Below are 12,949 nucleotides of genomic sequence, written 5' to 3'. Positions count from 1 at the left end.
GTGTATGTGTGTGTGTAGGAAGCTGGGTTGCATACGGTACATAAACCGTCTACAGTTTGGTCGTCGCAACTAGAACTTGAACCAGTTGGACTGCGGAGAGGGTATCCTACGGTGCGCAAGTGAGGATCTGAAGACACAGCGACAGCCTCTGATGATTGCGATGGAAGATGAGTGACAGGCAGCTATGGTACTGTTTCTGATACTGACTTTATTGAACAAATGCATCTCCTTATATAGCTAACAGTGGAATTCTTATTCTATGGGAAGGACCGCACAGGCTCCTTGTGAGTGTATTTTTAGATTGGGTACACTTACTCTGTGCGGGGGTTATATTTCAGTGTATTTACTTAGGTACTTGGCAGCAATAAAATAGATAGTTTATTGCTTGATCCCTTTTGGTGGGTTCGAGTTTACAAGTGCTATTGTCTATTCTTAGTTGCTAATGTATTTTTCGTGTCGTCATATTCAGTTACATGAAATGACATGAACAATTTTATTTATGAGTATTTGTGTATGAGATTGAACTGTATATTCCTAATATTCATTAAATACATGTCTGTGGCTGAACAGTTTTGTTTTTTAAATATCGTTGACGTCCGGCATCGTACTGAAAGCACTACTTCGGTCGTTCTTCCCAGTGAGAGAGAATATTATGTGACCGTTGAAATGGGCCTTTTCTTAAAATAGCTTCGAGCCCTAAAAGCCCTGTCTGTTAAAAGTAGATCCTTGTACGAAGGTTTTCGAACAGTGAGAGCACTGGTAGGGTCTTTCACCTGTGTGGGTGCGGTTGTGTATTTGAAGATGAGAGAGTTGTGTAAATGACTTCGAGCAGTGAGAACACTTATGCGGTCGCTCCCCAGTGTGAGTACGTATGTGTGCGCTGTGATGGGCTTTTTGTTTAAATGACTTGGAGCAGTGGGTACACTGATATGGTCGCTCCATCGCGCATTTTTGGATGTGCAATTTGAGTGACTCTTTCTCTTGAAATGACTCCTGGCAGTGACAACATTGAAGGGGTCGCTCTACAGTGTGAGTACGACTATGTGCCTTGAGATTGTGTTTTTCTGTAAAGGATTTTGAGCAGTCGGAACATTTGAAGGGTCGTTCATTTCTGTGCCAACGCAGGTGTCTTTTGAAACAGTACAGTTGGGAGAAAGACTTTGAACTGTGAGAGCATATATAGGGTCGTTCACCTGTGTGCGTACGGGTGTGAATCTTTAGATATCCCCGCGAGCTAAATGACTTTGTGCAGTGAGAGCATAGGTAGTGTTTTTTACTTGAAGGGAAACGTGTGTGGTCTTGAAGATGGGAGCATTGGTAGAGTCGATCACCCAGCTGTGTGCGGTTCTGTATCTGACGATGGGCAATTTGTTTAAACGACATCGAGCATTGCGAAAGTTTGAAGGGTCGATCATCGGTGTGCTTATGGGTGTGTCTTTCAAGATTATATTTATTTGCAAAAAACTTCGAGCAGTAGGAACATTGGTAAGGTTGATCACCTGAGTGCGTTCGAGTGTGTGATAGGAGCTGGGATTTTTGATGAAAGGATTTTGGGCAGTCGGCGCATTTGTAGGGACGTTCCACATTGTGTATTTTTTTGTGTCTATTTATATTCGATTGACGCGTATAGCTCTTTGGACAAAGACTACATTTGAAGAGATTATCGAGATCCTTATCACTTTGGACCTCTGCATCGGGTTCAAATTGGATCGATTGCTCACTTTCAATATCTGAGGGTTCCCAATCCTCGTCTTCCAGATTGTCACAGATGCCTTCTTCTCTATCCTCCTCCATCACTGGGAAATAGAGTTTATGACTGTGCTCACAGGTTTTCTTAAGGATGAATGCACTCACTGCATCCTCGAGGCAGGGCGGACATATGTTTTCTGGTAGTAAATCGCCTCGCCTAACCACGTACCCGGTGCACTGTGCTATGATGTCAGCAATACAAGTATCCAATGTTGGTCTTTCATCAAAAAAATATTTGTGAATGCTCCGGAGTTTGCCATGCAAACTCTGCATATTTCCTCCATAGTCCTGCAAGTAAATGACAATTATATATAAGAATACAGGACGCGCAATTACATGCAGGAATGCATCGGATACAAAACAAAACAACGAACTAACTTGTGTAATAATTGCAAATTGTTTAGATTGAGGTGTCTTTGGTACGAATTGTTTGTTTTGACCACAAAACATAATAATTAGAGCTGTTAGACGCGAAATGCAGCTCGACAAATTTATGTTATGCGGACAGCCAACGAAAAGTGCTGTCAGGCGCGAGAGGTATCGATGTGCTATCGAAATAGTTTATGTTAACTGCAATGTTTTGAAGAAATTATATTTATTTAAATTTTGTGTTGTGATACTTCAAGTGGACAGAACAAGATGCAACGCATCGAAGAATTAATGGATTATGCTCAAGAACAACGGACCAGCTTTGTACCTATGCAACAGGTGGCGGCATGGAATACTGCAAGTGTATTTGCTGAATATATAAATACATTCTCGAGATACAATTTTACGTCCTTTCACAGCGCAAAAAGCATATAATCTGTTGCATGCGAAGATATCGATAGGCGAGACCCTAGAAGCGCTGAGAGGAAGGTATTTTTTTGAACAGAGTGGCAGGGCCAAAATTTAAGGGGAAAGGTTAGCGAAGAGTGGCCACCTGGTCCTGGAGAGTAAGAGTTCCGCGCGCTCACCGGAGCCGTTGTGAGAGGATTTCCGATGTCATCCCATAACGGAGTCCCGAAGCCAACTCACCCACACCCAAAAGAAAAGAGAGCCGCCAGCAGCCCGAATCAGGCCATGCCCTTGAACCTAGTTCAAGGGCGATAGAAGAGAGAGCGATGGGGATCGGCAGCCGGGAGCATTAAACAGAACAGCCAAGAGGGGGTTCAGAGAAAAAAAAAATTCCCGCAACGGAGGAGCATGCGCGCCGGACCTAGTGACTTAGCGATTTTTTTTTGTTCTGAAAGAAAAAGGGATCCAGATCAGGGAAAGACCAGGAACCAGGACCAGGAAGCATAAGAGGGAATAGGTCACAGCTCCGCCACCCTGGCTTGTTTTTCCTGCTGGTCTCGAAGGAACAGACCTGGCCACGTAGTGCGGGACCCTCGCCCACTTAGGGAGAAGAAAAAAATCACATCAACTTATTTACTCCCATTAATTATTTTTGTTAGACGTCTCCAGTTATAAGTATATGTAATTTAAGTCCGTCCATATTTATTATATATATGTAACCTATTTATTTATATTTATTATATTATTTATTCCTATTAATCTAATTATTTATTAACCGCCAGTAGTACTAAGATGAGGGTGGGATGAATAGGCAGGCCTAGTTTCGTGATATCGTGTGAAAATAGGAAACTGAAGTAAAAATTATAACGAAGAAATGAATTGTTAAGCGTTTCGTATGGGGGGAAGAGGAGCCACAGCAACGAGAGGGTAAGGCTTTTGCCAATGGCAGGGAGATCCGGAACGTGTGATTCAGATCTCAGGTAGGGTGGGTGCGTCGGGGGTAAAACATCGACACCTCGACCTGGTCCAAGTCTGTGTTGAGGGAAGACTGTAATGTTGTTTGTCGAGTAGAGTCCGTTTTTTTCAGTTTTTTTTTTGTCGGTTATTTTTGTTGTTTCATTTTGTTCGAGATGTCCAATCAGTTGGTTGTTGTGCGACCTGAGGGCTTGGGAAGTATCCAGCCCTGGGATGACTGGCTAGCCGGCCTTGCCCCAAAGAAAAACAAAGGTTCGTAACAATAACGGCGCCCAAGCTGAGACAGGGAAGTGGACTCGCAGTCCTGGCTCGACCATCAAAGAGGGAGAGTACGGATGCGAATCATACGGACGTCGAAGAAATTATAAATATCCAGCAGAGAAGATAGATCTCGAGTGGTATTCTGCAATCTGGGGTCCATCGGTGTTCCGGTGGCCTGTGAGGGACTCGACGAGTTGGCTCACAGAAGCACGGCGCTGAGGGACCTGAGGATGCAAGAAAAAAATCCACAAAGTAAATAGTTTTTTTTTATGTTTGATGTTTCGGCACTTATCTGACAACGGGAAGCAGGCAATCTCAAGAGGGGATTTGGTTTGGCACTGGCAGAGGAGAATCCAAAAGCCAGTTAGCAACCGGCCCGGTGCCTGGTGTGCAAAAGGAGAACCGGAAGAAAAAGAAATACCCGAAGTTAGGAATGGTCAGAAAGATTTCTGTTTTTCGCTTCCCCTGCTTACCGCTGGATGGAGTCGGGAGAGTAGATTCTCAAGGAGATTTTTTGTTCTGAGTGGCCCGTGGGGACAGATGTCGGCCACGCGTTGCACTCGGAGCAGCTACAACATCCCGCAACGAACATTCAGTAGGGAAGTAGGCGGAAACAGCGACTGTAGGGAAGTGAGCGCCCTTGACTCTTAATCTTTCAAGGAAGATAAGATCAGTCAACAGCGCTCGCCAAATTCTAGACGTTGGACAGGAAAAGACGTAGAACACCATGTGCAGAGTTGGCCCTAGTAGTAGTTGTGGTTCCTTTCCCCCTTATTAGTGTTTTTGCCGTATTAAACGTTTTTGTGCTGAAGATCAGTGAGTTGGCGTTATAGGTAGTGTTATGCGATTGTTCTGAAAGAAGAGTAGATAATTAATTGTATTGAATAAAAAGATAATTAGGATAGTTCGAGGTAGGGAAATACAGGGCTAGGTTGATGAGCGCGTACAACTTGCGGTCTAAGCAGAAAATGACTCGCAGGACTCCTCCACCAGGTAACCTCCAAGGACAGATGCAAGGCGGGGACACACAGGGCGCTGAGGGGCGTGAAGACGACAGCTGGAATTTGCCAGGCCAATCGAACGCACTGCCCTCCGAGATTCTCTCAGGAGTAAATGTCGCCATAGCGCAAGCACAGGAGACGTGGAGAGGCAGCATGGCAGATACCCTGAGTAGGACGTTGCAGGAGGAGATCCGTCGCGGCTTTATGGAGCTGATGGGGGCCATAACAGAGGTGATGGCGCCTCTGAGATTGGAAAGAGACCAGGGTGAAAACAACGATAATAATAATGGCGATCAGCAGCCTCTAGCTCACCTCAGGCAGAAGCCGAACACAGGGACCATGCCCAAAAGACCCAAGGACGATGACGCATGGAATTCACAGTCGCCTCCAAGGAAGCCGGCGAGGTTGAGCCAGAACTGGCGCCGAGGAATAGCCGATGCGGACCTGGATCCAGGTGCTGGAAGGCAGAGACGGGAGACATCAGGAGACGGCGGAGGTCCAACAGATCTGCCACCATATGAAAGGAGAGATGATTGGAGAGGAGCGAGAGGGGGGCGCGTCGACAAATGGGAAATCCACTTCGACGGAGATGGAGATCCAAATAAGATGACGGTGCAGGACTTCGTGTTCAGGGTCGAGTTCCTCCGTAGGCAGAACCGACGGTCGTGGGACGAGGTCCTTGACAACTTTCACCATCTCGTCAAAGGACAAGCGGCGGAGTGGTATTGGCAATTTGTCCGAGAACGGCCTCCGGAAGGATGGGAGGATTTGAAGGACGAGTTGGTGTCCCGGTTCCGAGCAGTGGGTGGCGAGTTCGAGCGGCTACGCACCTTGCATGAGCGAAGACAACAATCTGGCGAATCTGTGGAAGAGTATTTTAGAGCGATGCGCAGACTGGCAGCTAGACTCACCACACCTTTGGTTGAGTCCGAAATGGTGCGAGTCTTGAAGAAGGGGCTCGATGATGAGATCGCCCGCTACGTTTACGCGATCCGAGTCCGGAACGTGGAGCAGCTGAGGGAAGAGTGCCTGGAAGTGGAGTACCACTTTCGCGGACGCGAGCAGAAGTCGACGTTCCGTCCTGTGCCGAAATTCCAATCAGCCGGGAAGCGAGTGGAGGAGCTAGAGCCGGAAACGGAGTTTCTGGATGAAGACGAAGCAAGGATGGTGGAAGAAACTCACCTGGCGAACAAACCCAGGCTGTGTTGCTGGAATTGCGGCCAGTTCGACCACGGATTCCGAGACTGCGTGGCGAAGGAACGCAAAATATTCTGTTACCGCTGCGGGAAACCAGAAATGTTTACTCCAACGTGTCCCAATTGCTCGGGAAACGCACGAGCGGGCATGATGAAAGCGGGAGATCAGCGCTCGGGACAGAAGCCCGCGAAGAAATGAACGATGGTCCACTAAGTAATATAGAATTTAAGAATAATAGCCCGAATAAATTAAATAAAAATAGTTTGAAGTTTATACCGGCCGAAGAGAGGATGAGGAGATACATACAAATTCGAAACCAGATCTTTGATGACAGGCAGCTGGAGGGGATGCGCGGTGTCAGTCGTAGACTCCAAAAGGCCCGTTCCAGATTTAAGGAAAGGCGACAGACTCGCAAAGAGGTGGCCGAGGCAGTCAGACGAGGAGCAGGACGCGATCCCAGAGTGTTTGCCGAAGTGCAGATAAGAGGACATCGGATTGCTGGACTCCTAGATACTGGGGCATCCGTTAGCGTCTTAGGAAAGGGCAGCCGTGAACTCCTTGCCGACCTTGAGGTGGAAATGGACAATTATGTCTCGATCATCAAGACAGCCTCTGGAGAGGACAGGTCCATAATCGGCAAAACCAAACTCTGCGTAGGATATAACGGAATGAACAAAGAGATCTTGTTTTACGTATGCCCGTACCTAGAGCAAGCCATGTACTTGGGCATTGATTTCTGGAGATCCTTCGCGCTGGCTCCCACAGTCCTCGGAGAAGAGCCCAGTAGATCCAGCGAGGTCCAAGTAGGCGAGATCCAAATGTCAAAAATCAGCCAGTACGCCGAACATCGCCAGGAGGACGTGGAAGTGGAAGCTTGGGCCCTGGAAGACACGGAAACCGAAGAGCTGGAGAAGGTAAAGAAGGAGTTTCTGACCTATGAGGATGCCGGATTGGGAACAACGACGGTAGAGCAGCATCGGATCCAGTTGATCGAGGGCGCAGAACCATTTAAAGATCGGCATTACCCTCAATCCCCAGCGATGCAGGAGGTGATCTGGACCGAGGTGGATAAAATGCTGGAGCTAGGAGTGATCGAGGTTAGCGATAGTCCATGGAGCAATCGGACGACGGTGGTGCGAAAGCCAAACAAAAATAGATTCTGTTTGGACGCGCGGAAACTGAACCAGCTCACCGTAAAAGATGCTTACCCTCTTCCTAGTATCGAGGGTATACTATCCAGGATTGACCAGACATACTACATTTCTAGCGTCGACCTCAAATTCGCATTCTGGCAGATTAAACTGGACCCAGAAAGCCGGAAGTGCACCGCATTTACCGTCGCAGGCCGTCCGCTGTATCAATTCGTGATGATGCCCTTCGGTCTGTGTAACGCTGCCCAGAGGTTATGCAGAGTGATGGATAAGGTAATCCCAACTCAGCTCCGATCAAACGTTTTCGTTTATTTGGACGATCTTTTGGTGATAGCCCCGGATTTCCAGACGCATCTGCGGTATCTGCGATTGGTGGCCCAGTGCCTGAAAAGAGCGAATTTGACGATAGGCTTAAAAAAATCCAAATTCTGTATTAAGTCGCTGAAATACCTAGGGTTTATCATCGGAGGTGGCACGCTGCAAATGGATCCCGATAGGGTTGTGGCTATACAAAAGATCCCGAACCCAAGTTCAGTGAAGGAGCTACGGAGCTTCATAGGAACCGCAGGATGGTATAGGCGCTTCATCAAGGACTTCGCAACCATCGCTGTACCGTTAACAGATGCTCTGAAGAAGCATGCGCGCGGGAAGTTTTCCTTGCCAACGGAAGCGAGGGCGGCCATAGAATCCCTGAAAAAGGCCCTCACCACGGCTCCTGTATTAGTCCATGCCGACTTCAAACGCCATTTTTACATCCAGTGCGACGCCTCAAATTTTGGAGTGGGAGCAGTGCTTTTCCAGCTGGATGACGACAAAGCAGAGCGTCCAGTGGCATTCTTTTCTTCCAAGCTGAACAAACACCAAATAAATTATTCTGTAACGGAGAAAGAATGTTTAGCTGCGGTATTGGCGATAGAGAGATTCAGGCCATATGTGGAATTGATGCCGTTCACAGTAATCACTGATCACGCCAGCCTTAAGTGGCTAATGTCACTCAAGGACCTGAATGGGCGTCTAGCGAGATGGTCATTGCGGCTGCAGAGGTTCGATTTTGAGATCGAACACCGCAAGGGAGTCGAAAATATAGTGGAGGATACACTATCACGCTGCATCGAGGAGGTGGTTCTAGACCCAACGGAAATCCTCGGATTCCAGACGACGGAATTCAAGTCAACGGAATACCAGGAGCTGAAAGAAGAAATCTGCAGGAACAAAGAAGTATTGCCTGACCTGCGAATAGACGGGGACCTAGTATTCAAGCGAATGGCCTTCGCGCAAATCGACGACCAAGTGGAAGGTTCCATGTGGAAATTATGGATTCCCGCGGCATTGACGAAAACCCTCATCGCAAAGGCCCACGAAGACCACACAGCTGGACACGGTGGAATGAAGAAGACCTTGCATAGATTAAAAAGGCACTACTACTGGCCGGCGATGACGGCACAAGTGCGGGAATACGTCCGAAGCTGCACCGAATGCAAGGAATCCAAAGCACCCAATTACCGGAGCCAAGTCGGGATCGGTCAGGAAGTAACCACGGAGAGGCCATTCCAAAAGCTCTACATACAGCCAGGCTCCGTTTTTCACATTCACAAAAGTTTTCCGATTTACTTTTGAAATCACATAAATTGGGGCTCTCTTTTTCCCATTCCGCAAGATTTCTTCGTTTTCAAAACGAAAACATTTTCGTTGACGAAATGAAAAGTAAACGGCTTTTTATACAACAAAACGAACCTTAATTGCAAAAGGAAAAAAATAGATGACTTATTGATTCATTTACATCAACTTGATACCTATATCAGGGTAATTTAACTTGTGCTTTCTTTATAAATAATTTTATTTTAACCCAACCTAAAATTTGGCTCGGAAAAAATTGGCCACAGCAACAACAAATTTCGTTTTGGTGTAAGCAGCTGACGCATTCCGATTTGGTTATCGGAACGTTGGCAATTAATAAATTTTTGCGTATAACAGCACAAATGTGCATGTAACAGCTCAGACTGTGCTTGTAACATGTGCTTAACAGAACATCTGGGTGAGCACAGCTGTTTCCCGCCCAATTTAATTCGGACTTCAAAATGTAACATATCGATAAAAAAATATGTGAAAAATGGAACACCTTAAAACGAAAACGAAACGTTTTGGCTGAAAACGTAATCCGCAAAAGTAAATGAAAAACGGAGCCTGCCTGATAGACTTCCTTGGAAAGTATCCCAGGTCGAAAAGGGGACAGGCCTGGATTTTCGTCGTCGTAGACCACTTTTCGAAATTCACCTTCTTGAAGGCGATGAGAGAGGCGACCGCGGCGAACGTCATTCAATTCCTGGTGCAAGAGGTCTTTTACAAATTCGGGGTGCCAGAGGTGATCCACTCCGACAACGGAAAGCAGTTCCTGTCGAAGACTTTCATGGACATGGTCAGCGGCTTCGGGATCCGACACATGCGCACAGCAGTATACTCGCCGCAAAGCAATGCAGCCGAGAGAGTAAATCGGACGATACTCGCTGCAATAAGGACGTATTTGGAGAAGGATCACAGGGACTGGGACATCTACCTACCGGAGATCGAAGTGTCAATCCGTGACTCCGTGCACGAAGCCACAGGCGTCACGCCGTTCTTCGCTGTATTTGGACAGCAGATGTTCCTGAATGGGAACTGCTATAGGCTGGCGAGGAAGCTGCAGTCTTTGACGGAACACGAAGTGCACGCATTAGATCCCGCGGATAAGCGACACCTCATTCGCGAGCAAATTAAACACAGCCTACACCAAGCGTATGAGCGGAGCAGCCAGCGTTATAACAAACGGGCCCGAGTCTTTTTCGCCAGACCTGGCCAAGAAGTCTACAGGCGCAACTTCACCCTCAGCGACTTTGGCAAAAGCTACAACGCCAAGTTCGCCCGGAAATTTCTAAAATGCAGAGTCGTACGTCCAGTAGGGAATAACGCCTACGAGCTGGAGGATCTGTCGGGGAGGCCGGTGGGGATTTTTCACGCCAAAGATCTAAAATTGTAGCGAAAATTGCAGACTGGGGACTTCAGAGTTAAAAACACTCACTTAAGGATTATCAGATACGTGGGTGTAAGCCTACGTTGGGCGCTGCAAGATCCTCCTAGGCACTGTAATGTCCGAGAATGCCAGCATTTTTGGTGAAGGTGTAGCTCTTCGATGTTTGCGAATAATTCTCCGCGGCCATGGTCGCTCGAATTTTCGCTAGGTGTTGCATGCGAAGATATCGATAGGCGAGACCCTAGAAGCGCTGAGAGGAAGGTATTTTTTTGAACAGAGTGGCAGGGCCAAAATTTAAGGGGAAAGGTTAGCGAAGAGTGGCCACCTGGTCCTGGAGAGTAAGAGTTCCGCGCGCTCTCCGGAGCCGTTGTGAGAGGATTTCCGATCTCATCCCATAACGGAGTCCCGAAGCCAACTCACCCACACCCAAAAGAAAAGAGAGCCGCCAGCAGCCCGAATCAGGCCATGCCCTTGAACCTAGTTCAAGGGCGATAGAAGAGAGAGCGATGGGGATCGGCAGCCGGGAGCATTAAACAGAACAGCCAAGAGGGGGTTCAGAGAAAAAAAAAATTCCCGCAACGGAGGAGCATGCGCGCCGGACCTAGTGACTTAGCGATTTTTTTTTGTGCTGAAAGAAAAAGGGATCCAGATCAGGGAAAGACCAGGAACCAGGACCAGGAAGCATAAGAGGGAATAGGTCACAGCTCCGCCACCCTGGCTTGTTTTTCCTGCTGGTCTCGAAGGAACAGACCTGGCCACGTAGTGCGGGACCCTCGCCCACTTAGGGAGAAGAAAAAAATCACATCAACTTATTTACTCCCATTAATTATTTTTGTTAGACGTCTCCAGTTATAAGTATATGTAATTTAAGTCCGTCCATATTTATTATATATATGTAACCTATTTATTTATATTTATTATATTATTTATTCCTATTAATCTAATTATTTATTAACCGCCAGTAGTACTAAGATGAGGGTGGGATGAATAGGCAGGCCTAGTTTAGAAATGATATCGTGTGAAAATAGGAAACTGAAGTAAAAATTATAACGAAGAAATGAATTGTTAAGCGTTTCGTATGGGGGGAAGAGGAGCCACAGCAACGAGAGGGTAAGGCTTTTGCCAATGGCAGGGAGATCCGGAACGTGTGATTCAGATCTCAGGTAGGGTGGGTGCGTCGGGGGTAAAACATCGACACCTCGACCTGGTCCAAGTCTGTGTTGAGGGAAGACTGTAATGTTGTTTGTCGAGTAGAGTCCGTTTTTTTCAGTTTTTTTTTTGTCGGTTATTTTTGTTGTTTCATTTTGTTCGAGATGTCCAATCAGTTGGTTGTTGTGCGACCTGAGGGCTTGGGAAGTATCCAGCCCTGGGATGACTGGCTAGCCGGCCTTGCCCCAAAGAAAAACAAAGGTTCGTAACAAATCGAATGAATCGGGTGAATGAATGAAAGAATCGAATGAATGAATGTGTTATCGAATCTAACAATATGGCTATTCATATAATTTGTTTTTCCTTTTGAACTGATTTGATTAATAAATTCTGAATAGCAAAATATTCTATGACCCGAATTACTGACAAAAAAATTAGAGCTGTTAGACGCCAGATGAACCAAAAAAGAAGTCCTGGTAGGCGCGAAAAAAAATGGGTATTTGTGTATCAATTATTGTATTTTTGCTTTTTTGCTTTTGCTTTAACAAAGCTTTAGGAAGGTTTTGCGAGGTCCCCGGTGTTCCCGGTGTCGCTCCCAACCAGTCGGTGCTCTCTATCTGGCAGATCGTTCAAATGGGCTCCGTGGGCACATGTTCCTCCTGTGCTTGCGTGCTTGCTGCCTTCAGCTGCAGACGCTTCTGCGTTTTTTCTGCCATCCTGATTGAACCTCATGCAGGATATGATATCCGCATCTTTGATATCCGGCTTTCTGCTGTCTCTCTTACTTACATAATTGGCAGCACTAACAAAGTCGCAAAAATGTGACTTAAGAATTGCCAGTATTTCGCATTCGAAATTGACTCGTTCAGTTTTAGTCCAATTTAGCGAAGAACTAAACCAGATGAAACCGAGCACCGTGGCGGGCAAGATGTCATAGTTGGAACTCACTTTTTATGTTAAGGTTTCATACATATCAGCTTCCCGGATATCCGCTGCCGTCTACTAGAGGGCGTTTGGTGGGTGCGCCACCTGCTGAGAAATTCAAATTGTATGAAGATTTCATGCACTTCAGCATTTGTCGAGTGACAAGAATATAATTTACATACAGCGGCGAGACTTTGTCAGATATAGGTTAGATTAATTACATGTGCATGTAGCTTACATGTTACCGATGTATATTACCGAACATGTAGCAAACAAACTTTCTGGATTAGATCCCAGGATCTTCAGCTTTGGCGTTCGCCTTTCACCGTTTTGTGATTGACCGGGTAATGTTATTTTATTTCCAACCTGTTCATCATTTCCATTTTTTCTTGTTCCTCTCCTCTTCTCTTATTTTGTATTCCCTCCAGCTTCCGCCGTAGCTCCTTCTCCTCTCGGGATGTCCAATGGTCCTTCACCCTGGCCATTTACAATAAGGACTTTGACTATGGTAACCAATGGATTGGCTACGCGGGCTACTAGACTCTAGATAGATCTCGTTGTTGTTTTAGGATAGGTTTAAGATAGATACAACTGTTTTCCAGTTGTTTATTTATTCATACTAAGTTTAGTTTTTATGAATTAATATGGGACGCGGGGGTTTTCCAATTAAACGATCCTATTTAACAGTCAGGAAAACAGGAAAATATGACTGGAGAAAATATCCTTGATAAGGGCTTCACCAAATCAAGGATTTTCTT

The 12,949-nt window shown here is 46.3% G+C and overlaps 2 protein-coding genes across 2 annotated transcripts; both read right to left on the bottom strand.

The window, feature by feature from the left end:
* Nucleotides 1-1,022: 1,022 nt before the first annotated feature.
* On the bottom strand, nucleotides 1,023-1,925 carry LOC113565948 (zinc finger protein 454-like). Its single transcript, XM_026989357.1, has 3 exons — nucleotides 1,855-1,925; nucleotides 1,585-1,796; nucleotides 1,023-1,064 (listed from the first exon to the last, which is right to left on the bottom strand). The coding sequence occupies exons 1-3, from the start codon at nucleotides 1,877-1,879 to the stop codon at nucleotides 1,023-1,025; spliced, it is 279 nt and encodes a 92-aa protein (XP_026845158.1). The 5' UTR covers nucleotides 1,880-1,925.
* Nucleotides 1,926-7,409: 5,484 nt separating this feature from the next.
* Nucleotides 7,410-8,052, bottom strand: LOC113565954. Its single transcript, XM_026989379.1, has 2 exons — nucleotides 7,562-8,052; nucleotides 7,410-7,495 (listed from the first exon to the last, which is right to left on the bottom strand). The coding sequence occupies exons 1-2, from the start codon at nucleotides 7,792-7,794 to the stop codon at nucleotides 7,420-7,422; spliced, it is 309 nt and encodes a 102-aa protein (XP_026845180.1). The 5' UTR covers nucleotides 7,795-8,052; the 3' UTR covers nucleotides 7,410-7,419.
* Between the last annotated feature and the right edge of the window lie 4,897 nt (nucleotides 8,053-12,949).

This window comes from Drosophila persimilis, unplaced genomic scaffold (assembly GCF_003286085.1).
Source record: "Drosophila persimilis strain 14011-0111.01,24,50 unplaced genomic scaffold, DperRS2 tig00000233-arrow-arrow-pilon, whole genome shotgun sequence".
NCBI lineage: Eukaryota > Metazoa > Arthropoda > Insecta > Diptera > Drosophilidae > Drosophila > Drosophila persimilis.
Note: the sequence above shows the minus strand (reverse complement) of the source record. Positions and strands in the feature narration are given on the sequence as shown.